General features: G+C 35.5%; 1 protein-coding gene across 4 annotated transcripts in view; it reads left to right on the top strand.

The window, feature by feature from the left end:
* Positions 1-20,275, top strand: part of ADGRB3 (adhesion G protein-coupled receptor B3) — a 758,270-nt gene that overhangs the window by 736,905 nt on the left and 1,090 nt on the right. For all 4 annotated transcript variants that reach the window (XM_063618730.1, XM_055257305.2, XM_063618736.1 and 1 more), the window contains 2 exons: positions 4,034-4,069; positions 14,702-14,806. In XM_063618730.1, coding sequence (XP_063474800.1) covers positions 4,034-4,069; positions 14,702-14,806 — 141 coding nt within the window. The remainder of the gene's footprint in view (positions 1-4,033; positions 4,070-14,701; positions 14,807-20,275) is intronic.

Here is a 20,275-nt window from a genome sequence, read left to right as displayed (position 1 = left end):
AGAGAATAAGAGAAAGAAGAGAGCCCAGGAACTCAACATTTAGAAGGCAGGGACATGAGAGAGCCAACAAAGAGGACTTCAGCATAAGCTGCAGCAAGTAAGAGGGGGAAAAGTAAGAAGACTGAGAGCTGATGAGTGTTTTAATGAGGAAATGATTAACTTTCACAAGCTTCTGAGTGTCCAATAAGATGGACAGAAAATTGACCTTGGAATTTGACCAGATGGAGCTCATCAGAGACTGTCAGCAAGAAGAATTTTAATGGAGTATTGAGAATAGAATACAAGTTGGGATGAGTTCTAAGTGGGAAATTAAGAAGAGGAAACAGCATAGAAATTAGGAAGAGGAAACAGCATAGAAGGATTCCATTACCTACTTTGAGAAAAAGGATTATTTACCTTAGGTTATTTGCAAAATTGGAATATATGTACAGAGGGATTTGTATCTTCATAAAATATTTCAATATCACCTATCCCTGGCTTATATTAAATTTACATGTAGCATTTTTAAAAGTTATCAGATTATCAGAAAAATTGTTATGGCTTGACCACTTTTCTCAGTTGGTTCTTAATTTAAAACATATGTAACAATTTCCAATCACTTTCTTCTCTGGAATTAATATTTTAGAGAGCTCAGAAAGACATTTGAATAAACATGCAAGTCAGTTAGGGTTTCAATAAACTTCAATACTTTGAAAGACTTTCCAATACACTGTATGTATACCAAGGGTGGAAACAGACCAAAACTGAACAGAACTGGATGTTCTTATTCTTTCTTTACACCATCAATTTCCCAATGCCCCATGCCCCTTAAAGATAAACTAAGGCTGAGGTGGGGCCTCACGCCTGTAATCTCAGCAGTTTGAGAGGCCGAGGCAGGTGGATCACTTGAGCCCAGGAGTTCGAGATCATTCTAGGCAACATGACAAAATCTTATCTCTACAAAAAATGAAAAACTTAGCCAGACGTTGTGGCACATGTCTATAGCCCCAGCTACTAGGAGGGCTGAGGTGGAAGGATCACTTGGGCCCTGAATGTTGAGGCTGCATGGAGCTGTGATCGTGCCACTGAACCCCGGGCTGGGTGACACAGCAAGACCATTTCAAAAAAAAAAAAAAAAAAGAGAGAGAGTCATGTCTGGAGGTGGAGAAGTCTCCTACTGTTTGTTATTGTATCATTGCTTATAAATGATTGCGTATCAGAATGATTTCTAAGTTATTTTACTCAACACAGATATTTTCTCAAATATGTAAATATCAAATTGCTAGTTTTTTTTTTTTCTTCTTCAAAATGCAATTGACAAGTAAAAGTTAATCTGCTTGACCTTGCTTTATGCTTAGAAAGTCAGGCTTGGACTGACTGGCTCATCTATTGTTATTTTTGCTGAGTCTGGTAACAATTAGCAAAACATCACAGGCATTTTTGCTGTAACATATCATTCCCGTATTACTGAGAAGACAGCAAGAGACAGTAAGTAAAATGCTGCGCTTGGAGTCAGAAGTCCAGAGTTTGAATCCCAACTCATTTACTTACCACCCAGGTGAAGTGGGCAAGTCATTTTAACTCTACTGACCCTTAATTTTTCTTATTCTATAAAATAAGGAAAATAAATAATATTTTATCTGACCATCCCACGGGTGGGTAGCATGTGCAAATGTGAAAGTGCTATATAAACAATAAAAGTTTGAAACACTTGGTCAGTATTGTGGAAACCTGAATAACTTTACACACATTTTTAACTCACTTGGACTGTAAAAATCTGTCATTTTTTCCCACTGTCTAATTTTTAAGGCTTTACTGCTTTATTTTGCATCCTTTCCAAATCCCACCACCATCTTTAGGTTCTTTTGACTAAAATCTGATTGTTTGATTTGTTCATTCCTTAGTCTAATCCTTCAAGACTGCCAGTTCTGCTATGCCTTATGTTAGAATTTAATTTTAATAAAATTAAATATTTAATTTAATTTTAATAAAATTAAATATTTAATTTAATTTTAATAAAATTAAATATTTAATTTAATTTTAATAAAATTAAATATTTAATTTAATTTTAATAAAATTAAATATTTAATTTAATTTTTATAAAATTAAATATTTAATTTAATTTTAATAAAATTAAATATTTAATTTAATTTTAATAAAATTAAATATTTAATTTAATTTTAATAAAATTAAATATTTAATTTAATTTTAATAAAATTAAATAGGAGTGAGATCTACTTGTATGAGTGTATCCATTTTCCTTCCATAGTTCACATTGACATACCTGCTCTCAGAAACGGAATCTATCTCTGGTGATCTTCTAGGTTCCTGTCTTTTGCTCTTGCTTCTAAATCTATTTCACAAGATGCCACTATTTAATTTTCAAATAAAATGCAAAGCTCATGACTAATGTTTTATAATTATTGCTTAAAACTGTTTCCATCCTTGAATTTTGCTGTATTAAGAAAGAATCTTGCTTGATGTATACTGACAAAAATGTCCTGCTTAGTCACAGTGCCAAGAAAGGTATCCAAGAGCAGAATGGAAGCCCTGACATTTAGTCTAGCATATTGCAGCGAAGTGTGGTGCAGTACACTGGAGCCTGGTTTTTACACAGCACAGTTAGATAACAGTAGTGGCGGGGAGATGGCAAAAGAGGGCTGGGCTCAATGCCTGGATGTCGCCATGGCGAGGCTGAGGTGCTGCTGGAGACAAGAAGAAAGTGAGATCAACATGCTGAGTTTTCATTTAATAAGGCAGCCTCCTTTCAGCCCTCTCCTTGATTGTACTTGAAGACTGCATTTTCAGTCTTAAACAGCTTCACTAAAATAAAATTATTTCAGGAATTTTTCACTTAAAACATGAAACCTTTCTTTCAGCGTGTCCCCTTCTGTCTACTGAAACATGGTTTGGGGATTAGGTATATAGTGAGGTTCTGATATTGTAATGACAATTTTAACTGTAGCTGCAGAAATTTAATCATAGTTTTCCAGAAACTACATTAGTGCTTCTTTTCTGTCTCTCCTAATGTTCAAGAGTTAAAATGCAGACTAGAGTCTCCTACCTATCTTGGGTATGATTTCCTATTAAATTATTGAAGTTTGTAGGTGTTGGGATGGGAGCACGGGAAAAATAAAACAAAATTTTGCCCAAAGGTTTATATATTTTTCCAACTGCCTGAGTATTACATGCTTTAATTGTTTGTTAATTCTCCCTGTTTCATTCCCTCTCTCATTAAAAAATTCTAAACTTAAAAAATCTGTACTAAAAGTTTGCTAAGAATACTTTATACTAATATCATGAAAATCATATCACATGAATTATATTAATTTCTTTGTAATCCTGTTTTCTGGTTGTATCAGTCCTCATTATTTTATCAATAACTAGATTTCAGAAACTGTTTAACAAAGGTGGAGCCATAGAGAAACACTGAGACATTTACATGTACATCTGCATTTTACTGGGGTGCGGAATTGTTTGTTTTGCTGAACTAGAGCAAATACTTTAGTTCCTTAGGACTAGCAATGAGAAGGACTTTTCTGTCATGGAGGACTATCAAATTACAAGAAATATGTGGGTGAGACTTATGAAGAGCTTTGGGACTTAGAGAACTGGGCAGAATTTGGTAGAAATGAAAACTAGAGGTTGGTTGAAGATGTCGAGGTAACTAGACAATTTTTCCTATACAACTTTTAATCCTGTTTGTCTGTAGTTTTGCTGTAGTAAGCCTAAAGTCTCTTTCGAGATTGAAATGTCTGTTTGAGTTTTCATAGGAACAATTTCTCCTTACTAAAAGTTAGGGTTAAGAGGTCAAAATGAGAAATATTCTGTATTTTTGTATTCTTCAATTTTAAAAGAAGTTCAAAGTGAAAATAGAAAATTGTGAATGGAATATTTTGAAATCATAAAATTTTACATTTTTCCTTATGTGAAGGAAATATGTATAAAACAAGCAGGATTATCTTTAATGAAAATGATGATTTTTCATTTTGTTTCAATGACTAAACATAACTTTATTGGTTTTTCTCCTTCTTTTTAAAAATATATCTTACAGAGAAGAAAATCACGATACTCAGACCTTGACTTTGAGGTAAGTTTATACGAATTATTTTAGAATTGTAATTACTTGAATTCAAAATAGATATATAATTACTTAAAAATTATTACTCTATGCAGCCATGTAAGGGTATTATATATTAATTTAATTAAATAAGTCAAACATTTTTACTTAAAATTTATCCTGTGTAGGATGAAATTTTTAAAGTTTGAATTACTTTAAGTATTTGCTAAACTGAGATTTTCTGGACAAGTGAGGAATCTGTTTTATACATACTAAGATAAGTGAACAATTTATGTTAGGAGTTGAACCTGGTTGATTCAGTTTGTAGAGAGGGGGAATGTCAGCTTCCTGATTTTTTATTTAAAGCAATTTTCTTGGTTTTACTTCAGTGACTGCCTGAAGAGATCCTGTGAGCATGCTTAGGCTGGTTAGCTAGGCTTTCTCTGAAAATTACTTGTTTCATGTTCTGATTCCTGCTATTTAGGTTCTCTGCGGTACATTTGATGCTTTTTTTTTCCGATAGAAACTATTGATTCAATGTGTTCCTGTGTTTAGTAAAGGCCTTTTCACAGATACAAACAAGATGAAAATTTTCATTTTCCAATTTACATTGAATTTATATTGATGCTGTAATATGCTTACTCGAAATTACTAAAATCATACCATCTGAGGAGGTTATGCTAAATACAAAATTAATGATGTTTAAGCATCACATAAAATGTACTTATGTATATTGATAATTGGATATGATTCATAGTCTGCTAACATAATTGGATATAGTACATTATATATTTCTCCAGTATATTTATACCTTTGTGATGCATACATAGAACTCAGTACTCCTAATGGCTTAATTGATACTCCTAAAATTACAGAAGCCTCCCAGAATGTGCTAACTACTCCTAATTCAGTCATTTTATTTATGTAGATGAATGTTGTAGCTCTACAATGTACATCATGTGTCAAAACTAAGACTTGTTTTTATTTACTGCAATGGTCAACAATGGTTTTACCCTGAATGGAGTCCAAGGATAATTGGTTCTTTTCAGTAACATTTCAGACTACAAGATACAAAGTAATGATAAGGAATCTTTTAGCTACGATTAAATAGCAAATTTTAATACTGATGCAGCCTTATTGTAGTAACTTAGTACTGAATATATATTTTATTGTATCCAAAGTTTTTAGCATAAAAGTTATAAATCTGAATAGAAAATGTTCAGCAATCTTTGTCTTCAGATTTTTTAGTACCTTTGAAGAACAGGTATTTTATGGCTTTTTAGTATTAATTCTTCAGGTAGCCAAAAATAGAGGATCAGACTGTATATATTCTTGTCTAAAAGCAATAAATTGTTATGTTAGTATAAAGGAAAGGAGGAAGGAATTAACCCACTAGGCATCAGTGGCAAAATGTGGTAAAAACCTAGATCTAAAATTAAGCCTCAATTCAACCAACCTAAGTTATGTAATCACAAACACTGAAAAGAAATCTAATCATACTGTGTCACTTGGAGCGTTAGAAAAACTCTTCTTTTTTCATCTATTCTCTATGGCATCTGGTAGCAAATTCCTTAAGCTGATACTTATTTCTATGCTTATTATTCCACCCGTAAAACCACGTTGTTAATAAAACCTTTGCTGATAAAGAAGAGAAATTGCAACACAAGAACCCCGGACATGTCTTTAGCTCTTTAATTGCTGTAATCACTGCATGATTACTACAGGTGTCAAAATTTGGTGGGGGCAGGTGGGAACTTTGAGACATTACTTTTACTCTACAAATTGTTTAGAGCTATTTCCCTTAGTCTCATGTTCTATAACAGGTATGTGGCAGATATTTCATGGATTGAGTTTAGAAAACTTATTGCCAGGTATAAATGCGAATGAATTGTAATACAATCTATTTATATTTTGTGGGTGGTTCTTGAGGGAAAGTCCAGGTTGTCCCCCTCTTAATTCAGGCTAGCTTAATTAAATTTGTATCAAGCTCCCTGACACTCCTGCTCCCCCTGCAAGCTTTATCATACAATGGCCAGCTTAAACATTTTGCCACTGACAGCCTGCTTCTTGGACTTCTTAAAGCATCTTTGCTTCAGGCTTTAAGCCTAACACACTCCCCAGAGTTTACACACTATGATAATATTCTGCCAACTCATATATCCCTAAAACTCTTGTGGCTGGTTAATGTCATACCAGGGGAATAGCCCTTTCATGTAGCCAGTCTCCAGAACAGCATGGCATTTCTGGATTCTTGCTTTCTGGAAAGTATACAGAAAATACTGTAATGATATTCTTGTGTTCTGTAACCAAATGCCTTATTGAAATTGTATGCCCACCTCCAGAGATCCTAGTACCTAGTAAGCATTCAGTAATTTTTTTAAAAGAATGGTGAAAACTGAATTATTTTTCCATCCAGTTTGCTTTAACAAAATGTTATTGGATACTGTAGCTGAGTTAAGGCAGAGACTAGTATAAAAAATGACAACTGTGGAAGAGATGTTTCAAAGATACCCACATTGAATTTCAAAGATATCCACATTAGATATAACTCAAGGAGATAGAAAAATGGCAGGTAGAAATTCTAGGAAGAGGAAAAGGCATGTAGGTTGGCTAATCTGTGGCATTCTTAAGAAACAATAAGTAAGTCAAAATTTACCTAAACAGGTGTCTGTGGAAGAAGAGACTAAAGTGAGTAATTTAGAAACCATGCCTTATAGTCCAGGAGGGATTTTTATTTAATTTGCTACTAAAAGCTGCTAACCTTTTTCTATTGTATTTTGTTTGCTTGTTGTTGTTGCTGTTGTTTCAGCACAGAATGATTTGTTATACTCTAGGTTTTAAAAAGATGAGTATGTCAGTAACAGGGAGGATAGATTGTAGCAGGGTGAAAGGTGAAGTAGAAATACCAATTAGGATTGGCTAGTATAGTAGGTAATGAAAGTCCACTTCCTGGAGGTGGTAGGAAGAGAAAGCAATGAGAAGACTCTGCAGAGGCAGAATCTATGGAATTTGGTCCTTAACTGAACATAGGGTGACAGGGTGAGGGAGCAGAAAAAAGAAGACTCTCCAGTTCTGAGCCTGGGTTTCTGCTAGTACCAGTAACAGAACCAGGGATATCAAGAAGATATCTAGTCAGGGTGAGTTCCATTTTAATATTTTAGAATAAAGGTTCCTAATATGATGTTAAAACAGACGATTAGGTAAGTTGTTCTAATTGTCTGTCTTGTGTTGAGATTTGGGCTCTAAGAATTCCCAGAAACAATTACAGGCATTCATTCTGAAACACTAATAGATAACAGTATCCATTCCTTGTTAAAAATATATGGATAAAGAAGTATCCATGAAACCACATCTCTGCTGAAAATACAAAAATTAGCTGGGCATGGCGGTGCACACCTGTAATCCCGGCTACTTGGGAGGCTGAGGCAGGAGAATTGATTGAATCCAGGAGGTGGAGGTTGCAGTGAACCAAGATCGCGCCGCTGCACTCCAGTCTGGACGACAAAGTGAGACTCCATCTCAAAACAAAGTAAAAACAAACAAACAACAACAAAAAGAACTGTATCCATATACTTGACATATGGATATTTTTTTTAATCTTCACTTCCAAAAATGCAGAGATAAAAATTTTCACAGTTTTCCATGAAAATTGTATAGCTTTTTTTTTTTTTTTTTGACAGAGGCTGGCTTTGTTACTCACACTGGAGTGCAGTGGTGCAATCTTGGCTCATTGCAACCTCTGCCTCCTGGGTTCAAGGAATCCTCTCACGTCAGCCTCCTAGTAGCTGGGACCACAGGCATGCTTGGCTAACTTATATTTTGTTTTGTTTTTTGTAGAGATGGGGTCTCACCATGTTGCCCAGGTCAGTCTCGAACTCCGGGGCTCATGTGATCCTCTTGCCGCAGCCTCCCAAAATGCTGGGATTATAGGCATGAGCCACTGTGCCTGGCCTATGTAGCCTTTTAAAAACATTTTAGGATGTTTCTCTGAGTTTTTAACAAGCTCCATACCTCTACTATTTTCATACTTCTCAAACTGGGAGACAATGATGGTGGACAGAGGGCAAAAGAAGACACAGACACAGGGTAATGAGAAATCCCCATTTTCATGGGAGCTTGAGTTTTTACAAGGAGATTTGGGGGATAATAGTCAAGTAAGATATCATTTTATATTAATTCAATATCACTACAAACACAGCTAAATTGTGACGCAGAAATCAAAGTGCACTTTAATTTCTAAGTATAAGGCATAAGATTTCAAAGAAATGTCTTGTTCATAACAAACTTCTTCCTGCACCATCCCTGAGCCCATTAGGCAATCTGGGTACTTTTAGAGGAAAAGTTTGAGCAATTTAGTCCTAGACAATAGCCATCTTTTTTTATATTACTAAATTTAAACTGTTGCAAACTTATGCATTTACAGCAAGTATACTCATTATTGACAGTGGCAAAATAAAAAAATATGCAACTAATTTTTGCTGTTTTCAGACCCTGTGTCTAGTTTCTTTTAAACTCTGGCATCATATTTATTCAAACAGAAACATATTTGAAACATAGACACTGAAAATGGGTCTACAAGTTCCATGTGAGGGACACATTGGGACGCCAGCCAAGGAAATCATCCCCCTTTCACAACACAGCTTTAAGAACTAAGTTAAATCCCTATAGTGTGCATTGCTTCCTTAATACGAGTTTTGACATTCACTTTAGGCTAATATTCAACAACCTACTCTGGAGAGAGGAATACAGGGCTCAGAAAATGGTAGCCCAGAGTATGGTGCTTTGGCATACTGAGTGCTTTGAACTAAGACCATTGAAAGGCCTCAGAAGCAACCTCAGAACCAGGATCTCTCTGATCTTCTCTTTCCCTCCTGTCACTGGCCCCTTATTCTCCTCCAAAGTAAGTCATAGATACCAGAATTCCTCTTCACCAAATTGGATCATAGTAAGTAGAACTTCTTTTCCCCAAAGCAAGCCAAAAAACTTAAAAATATTACTCTAACCTTCCCTTACCTTTTCATCTAGAAGCCAGCCGTAAAGGACTCATGCAAACCAGTAAAGAAGAAGAAGAACCACAGGTTCATCTTAGCCAATATGGGCAATGGCATTGTAGTTCTAAGGCTGGAAAACGTAATTCATGGAAACTGGTTTCTAATTCCCATCAGCTCATGATTTCCAGACCTCATACTATAAAGTTTATGGTTGGGAGATTCTCCAACTTTCTCTAACAATTTATTTCAGCTTCTAAAAGTCTGTATACAGTAAATACCTCTCTGATATATAATTCAGACTTAAGCTTCAACTCTGTGATTCACACTTATGAATTAAAGTGAAAATCTGTAAACAGTTTTTTCTAAGCCCACCTACAGGTCATTTATAAGCCATTTGTATTAAAAAGAAAGGAACACAATAAAATCAGAATGAGGAGGCAAAGCTCCTGGCTGGGGCCAGTAAATGAGACATTCTTCCAGTGGGAAGACCTCTTTTATAGAAGAAGAGAAGATGACATGTATAGTGGCCTTCCATGTGGCAGTCGCCTTCCCTGGCCTATATATCTATGCTGTCTTGTTCATTTAAGGTATTCAGTATACATTTATTGAGCACCTGCTGAATGCCAGATGCTGTGCTAGGTGCCAGTGATATACAGACGAATAAGTCATTGCCCAGGAACTGTTCAGAGACAAAATATGAAGACCAGCCATTAAAAATATAATTGCAGTACTATGAAATAGCTGCAGGGTGATCAATATCCATAGAGTTTATGGGCTCAATACAGAGAGTACCTAGCCCATCCTGGATTGTTTTGTCTCATTTTCCATTTTAAAAAGACATAATTACAAACCTGAATAGTCTAAAGAAGAGTGCTCCCTGAATCTATGAGATACATCTAAGATAGCAGCAAGCAAAGAGAATTGATGTGGAATTCAAAAAGAATTCCATCTTGCTCACCACTTGTGTGAGCTTGGGAAACTTACTTAGCCTCCTTGAGCTTCAGTTTTCTAATCAGTAAAGTGGAGATAATGGCTTTACCTCCCAGGGTTATTGTGAGGATTAAGAAAGATAATAATGGCTGCCATTTCTTAAGTGGCTCTTATCTGTGTGGCCCAATGATAAGTGTTGTATATCCTTTTTTAAATCTTCAAAATTACCCTGCAAGGTAAGTCTGATTACTGAAACTGGGGCTAAAAGGAGATTAGATTTTACACTTCAGACCACACAACTTAAAAGTGATACAACTGGGGTCTAAATATACATTTCTCTAGATCCAACTTGGAGAAATATGCTATCAGACTTGGCATATTCCAAGTATTTAAATGGTCTAGGAGAGTTCTTGGGATATAGCAGGTACTCTAGACATACAGGTGGCTTTCCGTCCTCATTTTTCTCAAATATCTGAAATATGATGAATGTGTTTCATTTTATAGAATCACTTTTTCTCTAATATCAACAATTAAAGGATTGCAAAGACTAATTCTCTTGCATTTAAAACGTATAAAAAGAAAGGGGTCTTTTGAAATAAGCTACTCAGGAGAGCATATTTCTTGTGCAGTTAGATTGGTGGTCCTCTCAGGATGGGGATTCATACACAGCTTCAAGAAATGTTGCGCTATTAATATGAATGCAAGGAAACATTATCATGCTCTTATCTTTATTGCAAAAGATGCATATAATATTTGACAGCCACCTGAATTCTATAGATATGTAGATATTGTCAATCAGAATATATCTTTATTTAAATAGAAAATCCACAGGTTAGAATTTTCTCATTATTACACATTTTGAAAACTCAATTCTAAGTTCAGTTTTTGACAGCAGTTAATTTCTTGAAAAAACAGGGGTGCTTAAATTAGAAAAGAAAGAAAAAGGCAATCAGATAAACCCTAATGTCACTAAACACAAAAAAATAGCTAAATGAAATAGACCAATAGATTTATAAGCATGAAAACTTCTAAGCAAGTGGCAACTCATTAGAGGCATCAGTGCTACAAATAAATACTCACACAAGTAAATAAATAAGAGGAAACCTTTAGTACATGTGAAAACTAAAACGACACCTGAGTTGTTGTCCCAGAATATTGTTGGGTTATAAACTCGCCAATGTTCACTGTGAAGCTGGCATTCTTATCAATGGACTGTTCTTTATTTTAAAGGCTGGACGATCTACTTGAGTCTATGAACAAGAAGAAATCATGCGTGGACAATCAAACTGAGTTCATGTCAGAGGCATGAGCTGTCAGTGGCAGCTGTAATGTGATACTTCTGCCAAAAGTCCAGGCCATCATTGCTGTGGTTATTTCTGGCAGTGCCAAGGTGGCAGTTTCAAATTAGAATGAATATGTGGCATGAGGATGTATTTGCAATTAACGTTTCTAGGTAGCAAGGGCCCCATATTTCAGCATACGAATTTTTCGTTTGCTTCCATATTCATTTCAGCGTCCTTCAGCTTTGTTATTCAGAATAGCTTTAATAAACCCATGTAGAAAATATCAAAATGCTTTTTGGTTATATAATATTGGTGACCAGCATAACTTTATATTTTTCCTGTGTACCTTTTAGACTTTCATAGCAATCCAATTCTTTGAAATATGATCCACCCAGTTCTGAATTAGGTACTACCCATTCAATCAGAATATAATTATAAAACCTCCAATCAGCTTACGTATCTTCTTTTCCATGGAATGTATTTGATGCTTGGTTTGCTTCTTAAAAATGCTTTGTCTGGTGTAAGTATTTGGCTGCAACAAACATTAGGTGACTTTGACTAATGCAATAACTGTTGGAAGGGGATGGAATAATTCACCTCTTGGCCGGAGAATAGTAGGAATGTCAACGGACATTTCCAGCAACATGGGAAGGTATAGTTCCCCAAAGCAAAGTCAGAATCCTCACAAGATGAAGGATAACTGGAGACTTCACAAACAAAAATCATCAGGTGCTCATCTCAAAATAAAGGTGCTATGCCTTTGGCATCAACTCTCTTAGAAGAGAATGAGTTTCTTATACTCGAAAAGGAAAGATCCCATTGAAAAGAGGGGATTCCAGCATAGAATTAAATATCGAGCTAGAAATTATCTGAATCCTAGCAAATGGAAAAGAGAGGATAGACAAATAAGACCATGGGAATAACTAATTTGAGGAATTTCAAATGAAATATGAATATATGAAAATGAGGGGATTGCCTCACTTGGATTTATCTTAGAAAGTTATCCTATCACTTTCATATCAGCACCATATGTTTTCTTTATCACACTTACAGTTTTACATGTATTTGAATTATTATGCCTGTGTCCTCCATTAGACTTCAAGCTACAAGAGATCAGGAACTCAATCAGATTTTGTGCAACATCATTACTTGAGCATCTAGCACAATATGTGATGCTCGTAAGTATGTATTAAATGATGGAATAAAATATCTCAGACAAATGTCAGTACATCACCCCTACTGTACCATAGAAGAAAATAACTCTATATAATAAGACTCGTTGCTATGAAAAATGAAATTTGTAAGTTAGAAGCAGATCCAGTCTTCTAACTACAGTAGTTCTTTTTTTCAAGTGTTCCTTATGACACAAATCCATATTTTAATCAGTGTCTTAGAACCTGGTACTGCATGAAAGTGTTTGTCTCCTGAAGGAAAGAATGTGCTACTTTATGTTTGCCAGTGACAGGGTCCTCAGAATCTCCCCATTGAGTTGCTTATGCAAATCCTCTCTCTCATAAATCTCCACAAGCCATCACTAGTCAAATTATGTTTGCCTGGTGTTTCTCTGTTAATCCTGCAAATCTGTTTTGTATATTCTCCCCCAAACTGATGGGAAGTTAATCGCTCTATAATTGCTTGCTATGTTTCATGTCCCTATCATGAGTAATGTTGCCATGTTCTTGTCCTCAAACACCTGATTCTCACACAGCCAACTCCTAGAGCCAAAAGGAGCAAAAACAGAAACTGATTGTTGCAAGACATAAAATGGCAGAAATCTCTCACATAAAAGTAGGCTAGTGAAAAGGAAAGAAATGAGCTAAACAATGTATTGCCTAGATACATACTTATTAAATATAGGAAATGAAAGCTTGCATAGGAGAGAACAGGCTTTTTTAATGTGTTAAAGATTCAATGGTTTTTTGTCTTTTGTCCTTTTCCTTTTCCTCAAGGAGATAAAGTGCTTCTCTGCAGTGTCTTTTAGAAGGAATTAGGCATTACAGCTCTCCCAAAGATGTATTTCTTTTTCAAAACAAATCCTTACTTTTGAAAATATTTGCTAGTTGAAATAATGGACCAAATATTCAAATTCTAGCTTAAACATAGATATAATATACCTATGCGAACCACATGCACAAATGGTAAGTTAGAGGCATATGGTTAAAATACAGTAAAATCTTACACAAATATGAAGTCATAGTCTTGGAGAATCACCAAAATATTGATTTCTAACTTTTAAAAATCAAAACTGAGGAAGACATTTTCTCCTTTAAAATAACAATTACAAATACAGGGCACCTATTATCTAACTATTCTTCATTAGTGCTTTTTTTTTTTTTTTTTTTTTTTTGAGAAGGAGTCTCGCTCTGTCGTCCAGGCTGGAGTGCAGTGTTGCGATCTCCGCTGGCTGCAAGCTCCGCCTCCTGGGCTCACGCCATTCTCCTGCCTCAGCCGCCGGAGTAGCTGGGACTACAGGTGCCCGCCACCACGCCCGGAGAATTTTTTGTATTTTTTAGTAGAGACGGGGTTTCACCGTGTTAGCCAGGATGGTCTCGATCTCCTGACCTCGTGATCCACCCGCCTCGGCCTTCCAAAGTGCTAGGATTACAGGCGTGAGCCACTGCGCCCGGCCTAGTGTTCTTAAATGATCTGTAATTGAACAAGATTCAGCCCATGATACTCCCAAGGCCATTTTTATTTGACTGCATTTGTTGAGTTATGGTGAAGTTGGGAGAAAAGGGTGTAACCAGGGATGAGGAGTATGAATATATTTGTATCTGTGATTTTAGAAGCATATCAGCTACACAATTGATGCTCTGAACCCTAATTGTTAAGAATCTATACCATCTCCTAAACAAATTGATGAAATCTATGGGTCAGATTTTCCTCCTGTGAAGCTCAATCGCTATGCACATGGAAAATGCAAGGTTTTACATCCCACATATATTTCAGACACTTCAGTGCTTTGATTCAGCCTTAATGGCAGGGCTTGGGATTTTGCTCCCACTTTAGTACAGCCAGCTAGGATTTTAGTGTTTATAGAAATAAAACATAAAAAAGTAATATTTCCCATGACAAACATCAGGGACTGGGTGCTTTACAAGTTTAAGTTTTTAAACATTTTAAAAAGATTATAACAGTTTTTGTAAAACAGCTCTAACTTCTGAATAACGAAAATCTTACTCAGAAATGACTGGTACATTTTTAATGTACCCACAACAAAACCTTTTTTTTTTTTTTGTAGTCTTGTAAGTGAAAGAAAAAGCCAGTTCTTAATGTGTAAGAAGTGCTGAATATGAGACAATGATTTGCTGCAACTTATTTGCGTTTGTGCATCTTATAGGACCTCCTGGTTCCTGCCAAACTTGACTATCCTTATTATTAAAGCAAAAATATTAAATCTCTTGTTTGAAAAACATACATCAAGTTGGGGATGAGAGCTATCTTGTTCTCTTTTGCAGAAGGTCATGCATACAAGGAAGAGGCATATGGAACTATTTCAAGAACTAAATCAGAAATTTCAAACTTTGGACAGATTTCGGGATATACCAAATACAAGCAGTATGGTAAGTATGCTTTGCTTCAATGCCTGAGTAGAAGATGCATGATGTCAGATATTATTCCTGCCTTCCAGGACCTCCTAATGGTGGGAACATAAGACTAGTCTACTTAGGAAAAAAGTATAAGCCCCCAAAACGTACTTTGGAAAGTCTACCAAGACAAATCAGGAATGACAGAATCTTTAGGCATTTTATTCATATTTCAAATATCCTCATTTATAAGCTTTAATTAGAATTAGTTATATATCAAAACGATATTGGCTTCATCTGATCATTTTACTGTCTTAGTTAAAGTTAAGTTTCTTTTCAAATATCCTTTTGGGTTAATATTTCCATTTTCATTTGAATGTCTGACATAAATGTAATTGTTTTATGTATATGAAGTTGTAACCTGAAACCAGAGTGATAGATTTTTGTCTCCAGGAGATTTACTTATTTTGTGGTAAGAATTTTCGTACCCACATGAACACTGGGGACTCTGGTTATTAATTGTGACCATTCTCTTCTCATTCATTTACATTATTATAATCTTAGTACAGGACTTCATCAAATAAAATAACTTTGTACAATTACTATGTTTATGGCATAATCATAGTTTCACAGAAGTTTATATAATTATAAGAGCACTAGACCAGGACTCTAGAAATCAGTATACTAGTCGAAAGCTCAAAAGCTCAGTCAAGAACTATCTGATCTTAAGCAAGTCACCCAACTCAGGTTTCTAAACTTCAATTTCACCCTCCTAAATGGAGCATAGAAAACAGTAATTAATATATATCTTCAGTCGTTACAACACTTTCAAAAGCAAGTAGGTTAAGAAGCACCTTATAGGCTGGGAAGCTGAGGCTCAGCTATAAGACATAGAGCTGGGACTGCCATCTGACACCAGCTCTTCTCCTTCACCCAAATATGGGGCTCTTTCTTTGCCTCATACTCTTTGCAGCCCTTGGATGGTCTTTCTTCTTTTCCAGACCTCAATATTTATATTGTTCTAAAGTAGATGACGTTTGGTCACCTTCTTAATCTAGTGATTCCTCCACATGTATTTTATGAGACTTAGCCCTAGCCTCCTGATTAGTAATGTTAGCTTTGGAAGAGCTGAAGAGTAAGCATTTATGTATCTTTATGTTTTTCTTTTATTCCTCTCAGTACTAGTACAATTCCGGTTGTGGTAAGTTAACATGGCTCCTATTGATTTATAGCATGGCTATGATCATTCAATCTGTGTTTGTTAAATGAAGGTTATGAGAAATATATGCTTTAACTCTTAATTGGTCTCTTAATAGTTTCATGTTCATCAATTTTTCTCCTTAAAGTAGGAATCATGTATTATTTGTTATCACCAATCAAATGCTAGGCATATAGAAAACACTTCATTCATAATGAGTGGATCTTCCTCTTCTACTCCTCCTGATAGAAAGCTATCAATTTTTAGCTAGCATGCAAGTGAGAATCACACCATTGAGATTAGACCTAAAAGCATTACCTACTCATTTTGAAATATTGAAAGATAACATTGAAATAATTGAAGAAACCTCATTACTTAAAAAAAGGAGAGGGTTATATTTACAAATCTAAAAGTCTTATGCAACAGATACAGCTGGCTAACTGCTATAATATGATTGTGATTTCCTCTTGCTGTATGGTCTGGGTATTAAATCATTAATGGAACAACTATCTGTATCTCAGTTTCCTGACAACAAAAATAGTCTACTAATTACACCACATCTCTGCAGCAGCATGCTTTTTCTAGAAGAGATTTATAAATATTTACCATTTGGAAGGTTAGGAGTGGGGAGGATAGAGTTGTCATTGCTGCTTAACTGTCATCCTAAATATCTGAGAAGAGAGAGAAAAAAATGCGACTTCCTTATTCAGTTTTTATTAATAATGAGCATGAGTGAGTTCATTATCCTTAATTTAGTCACACAATTTGTAGTGGCACATTATTAATGAAAAATTGCATAATTGGGTGGAGAAAGACTTTTTTAAAACCTCAAATAAAGGGGTTTTTCTTTTTGTTTTTTCTGGGCTGCTAACTCACTGCACCTGCCTGGCACTGCAAATGATGGTAATTAGGTAGAAAATAGCATCTGGGGAATCAAAGGGAAACCAAAAAACCATTTAGTCCGTTTCCTTGCTTCCAGGCAGGAAAACATTTAAATCACACTAAAAAAGAGAAGGCACTGATATCCAGAGAAGAAACTATTTTACTTTGTGTGTGTTTCACAAACCATTCAGTCAGATCTCTTTTCCCCAAGTAGCTTTTGCAAATTCTTACTTTTTTAAAATAAGCATACTCTTTTTTGCTTCATACCTAAATATTGGTAGGTTGAAAGAAGGAGGGAATGAAAGAAGAAAGAGAGGAATGAAAGGAGAGAAGAAGGAAGAAAAAAAGGAAAGGAGAAAAGAGAAAAGGATAGATGGACGGAGGGAGGGAGGGACTTATCCACAAGTGGACAGCCAGTGTGCTCTGGATCCATGAACTATGGGAAATGCTCAGGCAGCCCTGCCGTATTTTTGGGTGGCTCTGAACTCTGTTTACCTAAGATTCCATTTCTACTGATGCAGCTGAAGACCAAATTAGCACTTTGGGAAGCTTCGTGCACATTGGCTTATATGGAATTTATGATGTTTTAGCCTTTAACAAATATGCATCTGTTTAACTACAGCTCCTTATTCTGTACTCAAGTGCAAAACATAAATTAACAAACACAAAACAGCTGCATAAATTCGGAGACTTACACTAACATTTAAGTTTTTATGATAAGATTCATACCTCCATTGAAACCTTTCCTGGCACCTACAGCTCTCACCACCAAATTCAGTGATCCCTTTGGACAGCTCCACGGTTCATCATTTACTTGGACCATTGACAATATTACACTTTTCAGTATGAGAGTCTATAGGCTCCTCTCTTATCACGCCCAACACACAGGAGGATGAGTCGCTCCTGGGTACCATACACTGACAACCAAGTCCCTCCCTACTCCCTGCAGATCTTGTTCCCACTCTGACTTCTGAGTGCAGTAGTTTTTTACCACTAAAGAAGCCTCTGACCTAAAGGGAGCATCCACACATTTGTGAACAATAATGAGAACGCCAGTTGAGCTGGGAGTGGCTTGAGATGCTAAAGATTAGCAGAAAGCCAAAATTAATGAATTATGAATTAATGTATTACCTACTAATAGAACCTCTCAGGAATTCAATAGGTCATGTAGTGACAATAATAGCATTTGAAATTAGAATATAGATTTTCTGACAAAGTTTAAAATTGGCCACTTTAGTTCACATATCCATAACAGTTGATCTTTGAAATCATATCTGTCCCAAACATAATGGAGCCCCTATATATTCCAACTAATGAACTAACACTTTACATACTCTGAATTCTTTCAGGATTGAACTAATTGGACTTTCTGTCAAACTAAGGATTCCCAGAAATCTCCTTTAGACACAACCCTCGTGTATGATAAAGGAGTCCACTATGGATCTGATTCAGTAGAATTCTAACCAGTGAGCCTTTCAGTTGATGTTTGATGCTTCAGGTCTCACCACAGTGCCCCTACACGTTCAACATCTGCCTATTGCCTACAAAATAAATTCCAAATTTAGTAGCCAGGCATTCAGAATCCCTTATGGTCTGGCTTCCACTTCACCTTCTGCCTGCTTTTCTGCTATTCTCTTTTATGCCAACTAAAATAGATACGTCACTGTTCTCATGGTTTTCCCATTTCCATGCTCTTTGGATTTTTACTTCCTAGTGTGCCATTCAGCCACCAGACCTCCAGCCACACATATGTGTTCATGGCCAAGTCCATCCCTCTATTCTGGCCCTAATGTCACTTTTCTCAGAAAGTTTCATGTGTTTCCCATATAAAGAAGCCATCTCTCTACCCTTCTCTGAATTCCCATAGCACTTTTCCTGGATGATAGATATAAATATTAACATGTTTTAACCTCCATTTAACTATAAACTCTTCTGTAATAAGTATGGCTACTATATATTGAGTGTTTATTAAATTCTCCAGGCATTATTCTAGGTTACCCCACTTTTTTTATTTTTGCAACCCCACAAGGTAGGCATTGATCCACACATTCTGCCAACTCCTTGGCCCACAATATAAAGCATATCTCTGTTTTGCAGATATTCAGGTTGAGGTTCAGAAAAATGAAATCAATTATTTAAAATCACATTCATCTGAAGTGGAGGAACTGGAATTTGGACCTGCATGTATCAAGCTTTAAATCTTGAGCTTCCTAGTGGACCATGCTGATTATGACTACATTCCTCCCTGGTAGCTAATACGGTGTCTGGCACAGAGCAGCTGATAAATAAATATTGATTGAAGGGAAGCAGAGAGGGAGAGAGGAAAGAAAGGAAGGACAAGGCAGAGGTAGAGCTACAAGACTATAATTCATGAGACTTTAGAATATTTGACTAAAGCATAATTAATTAATTCCCTCCACACATCCTAAAAATTAACCTTTCATTAAATGTTTACTATTAAGCTTTTTCCCCATATATTCTCAGGAGTAAGGTCAATCAGTGCTGAAAACATCTAATGCGTTAAACATTTTATTAATTTAATTTCCAGCTATGATAAGTGTTTTTGTTGTTGTTTTGGTTTTGGGTTTTGGGTTTTTTTATGTTGCTCAGGCTGGTCTCACATTCCTGGGCTTAAGCAATCCTCCTACCTCAGACTCCCACATAGCTAGAATTACAGGCACACATCATTGCACCTGGTTTAGGTATGGTAAATATTTATACAGATTGCCTCTCTTTCCTTAGCCATAGTTAGAGATGATGTTTAATATATTGAGTGGAATTTGGATAGTAATTCAAGTACCTATTTTCTGTTCACTTGGTAATTGATTATAATCAGTTAAATGCCAGATTTTGGGAGCAGGGAAGGCTTACACTCAACAACTATAATATTCTCACTAAACATGACATTCTATAATGAAAAATAAAAAGGAAAGTGGAATATTAGGCTTCTAAGATCATTTTAATAATTCTGAAAAAATAGAAATCAAGAGCTAATAGAAATTAAAAGGCAGTGATTTTTCAAGAGGGAAATATCTTTCAAACTTTATAGAATTTATTGGTATACAATTAAAAGTTTAAAAAAGTATTTAAACAGTTAAATTTTATCTCATAAATAATTATTAATTTTAGTGAATCTGTATTCTACAACAAAAAACCCATAAAACAAGAGAATATAGCAGCATTTAAATATTCTAAAATGTTAATTTCTTGAGAAAAACTAGGCATAGTGATCTAAATTATTTAATGGAATACTGTTACCTTGAGTAACTTTTTATTGTTAAATAATATGCCCCATAAGACATTCTCAAATCTGCTAATCTTACCAAATTTCTGTCACAATACTTACATTTTCTGCATTTAATCTTAGTGGTGACTTAACTCTCCTTCCTACTTCAACATATGGCCATACTGACAATTCACAACAC

The sequence above is a fragment of the Symphalangus syndactylus genome, chromosome 2, assembly GCF_028878055.3.
Source record: "Symphalangus syndactylus isolate Jambi chromosome 2, NHGRI_mSymSyn1-v2.1_pri, whole genome shotgun sequence".
NCBI classification, from domain to species: domain Eukaryota; kingdom Metazoa; phylum Chordata; class Mammalia; order Primates; family Hylobatidae; genus Symphalangus; species Symphalangus syndactylus.
This window is presented reverse-complemented; position numbering and strand designations above follow the sequence as displayed.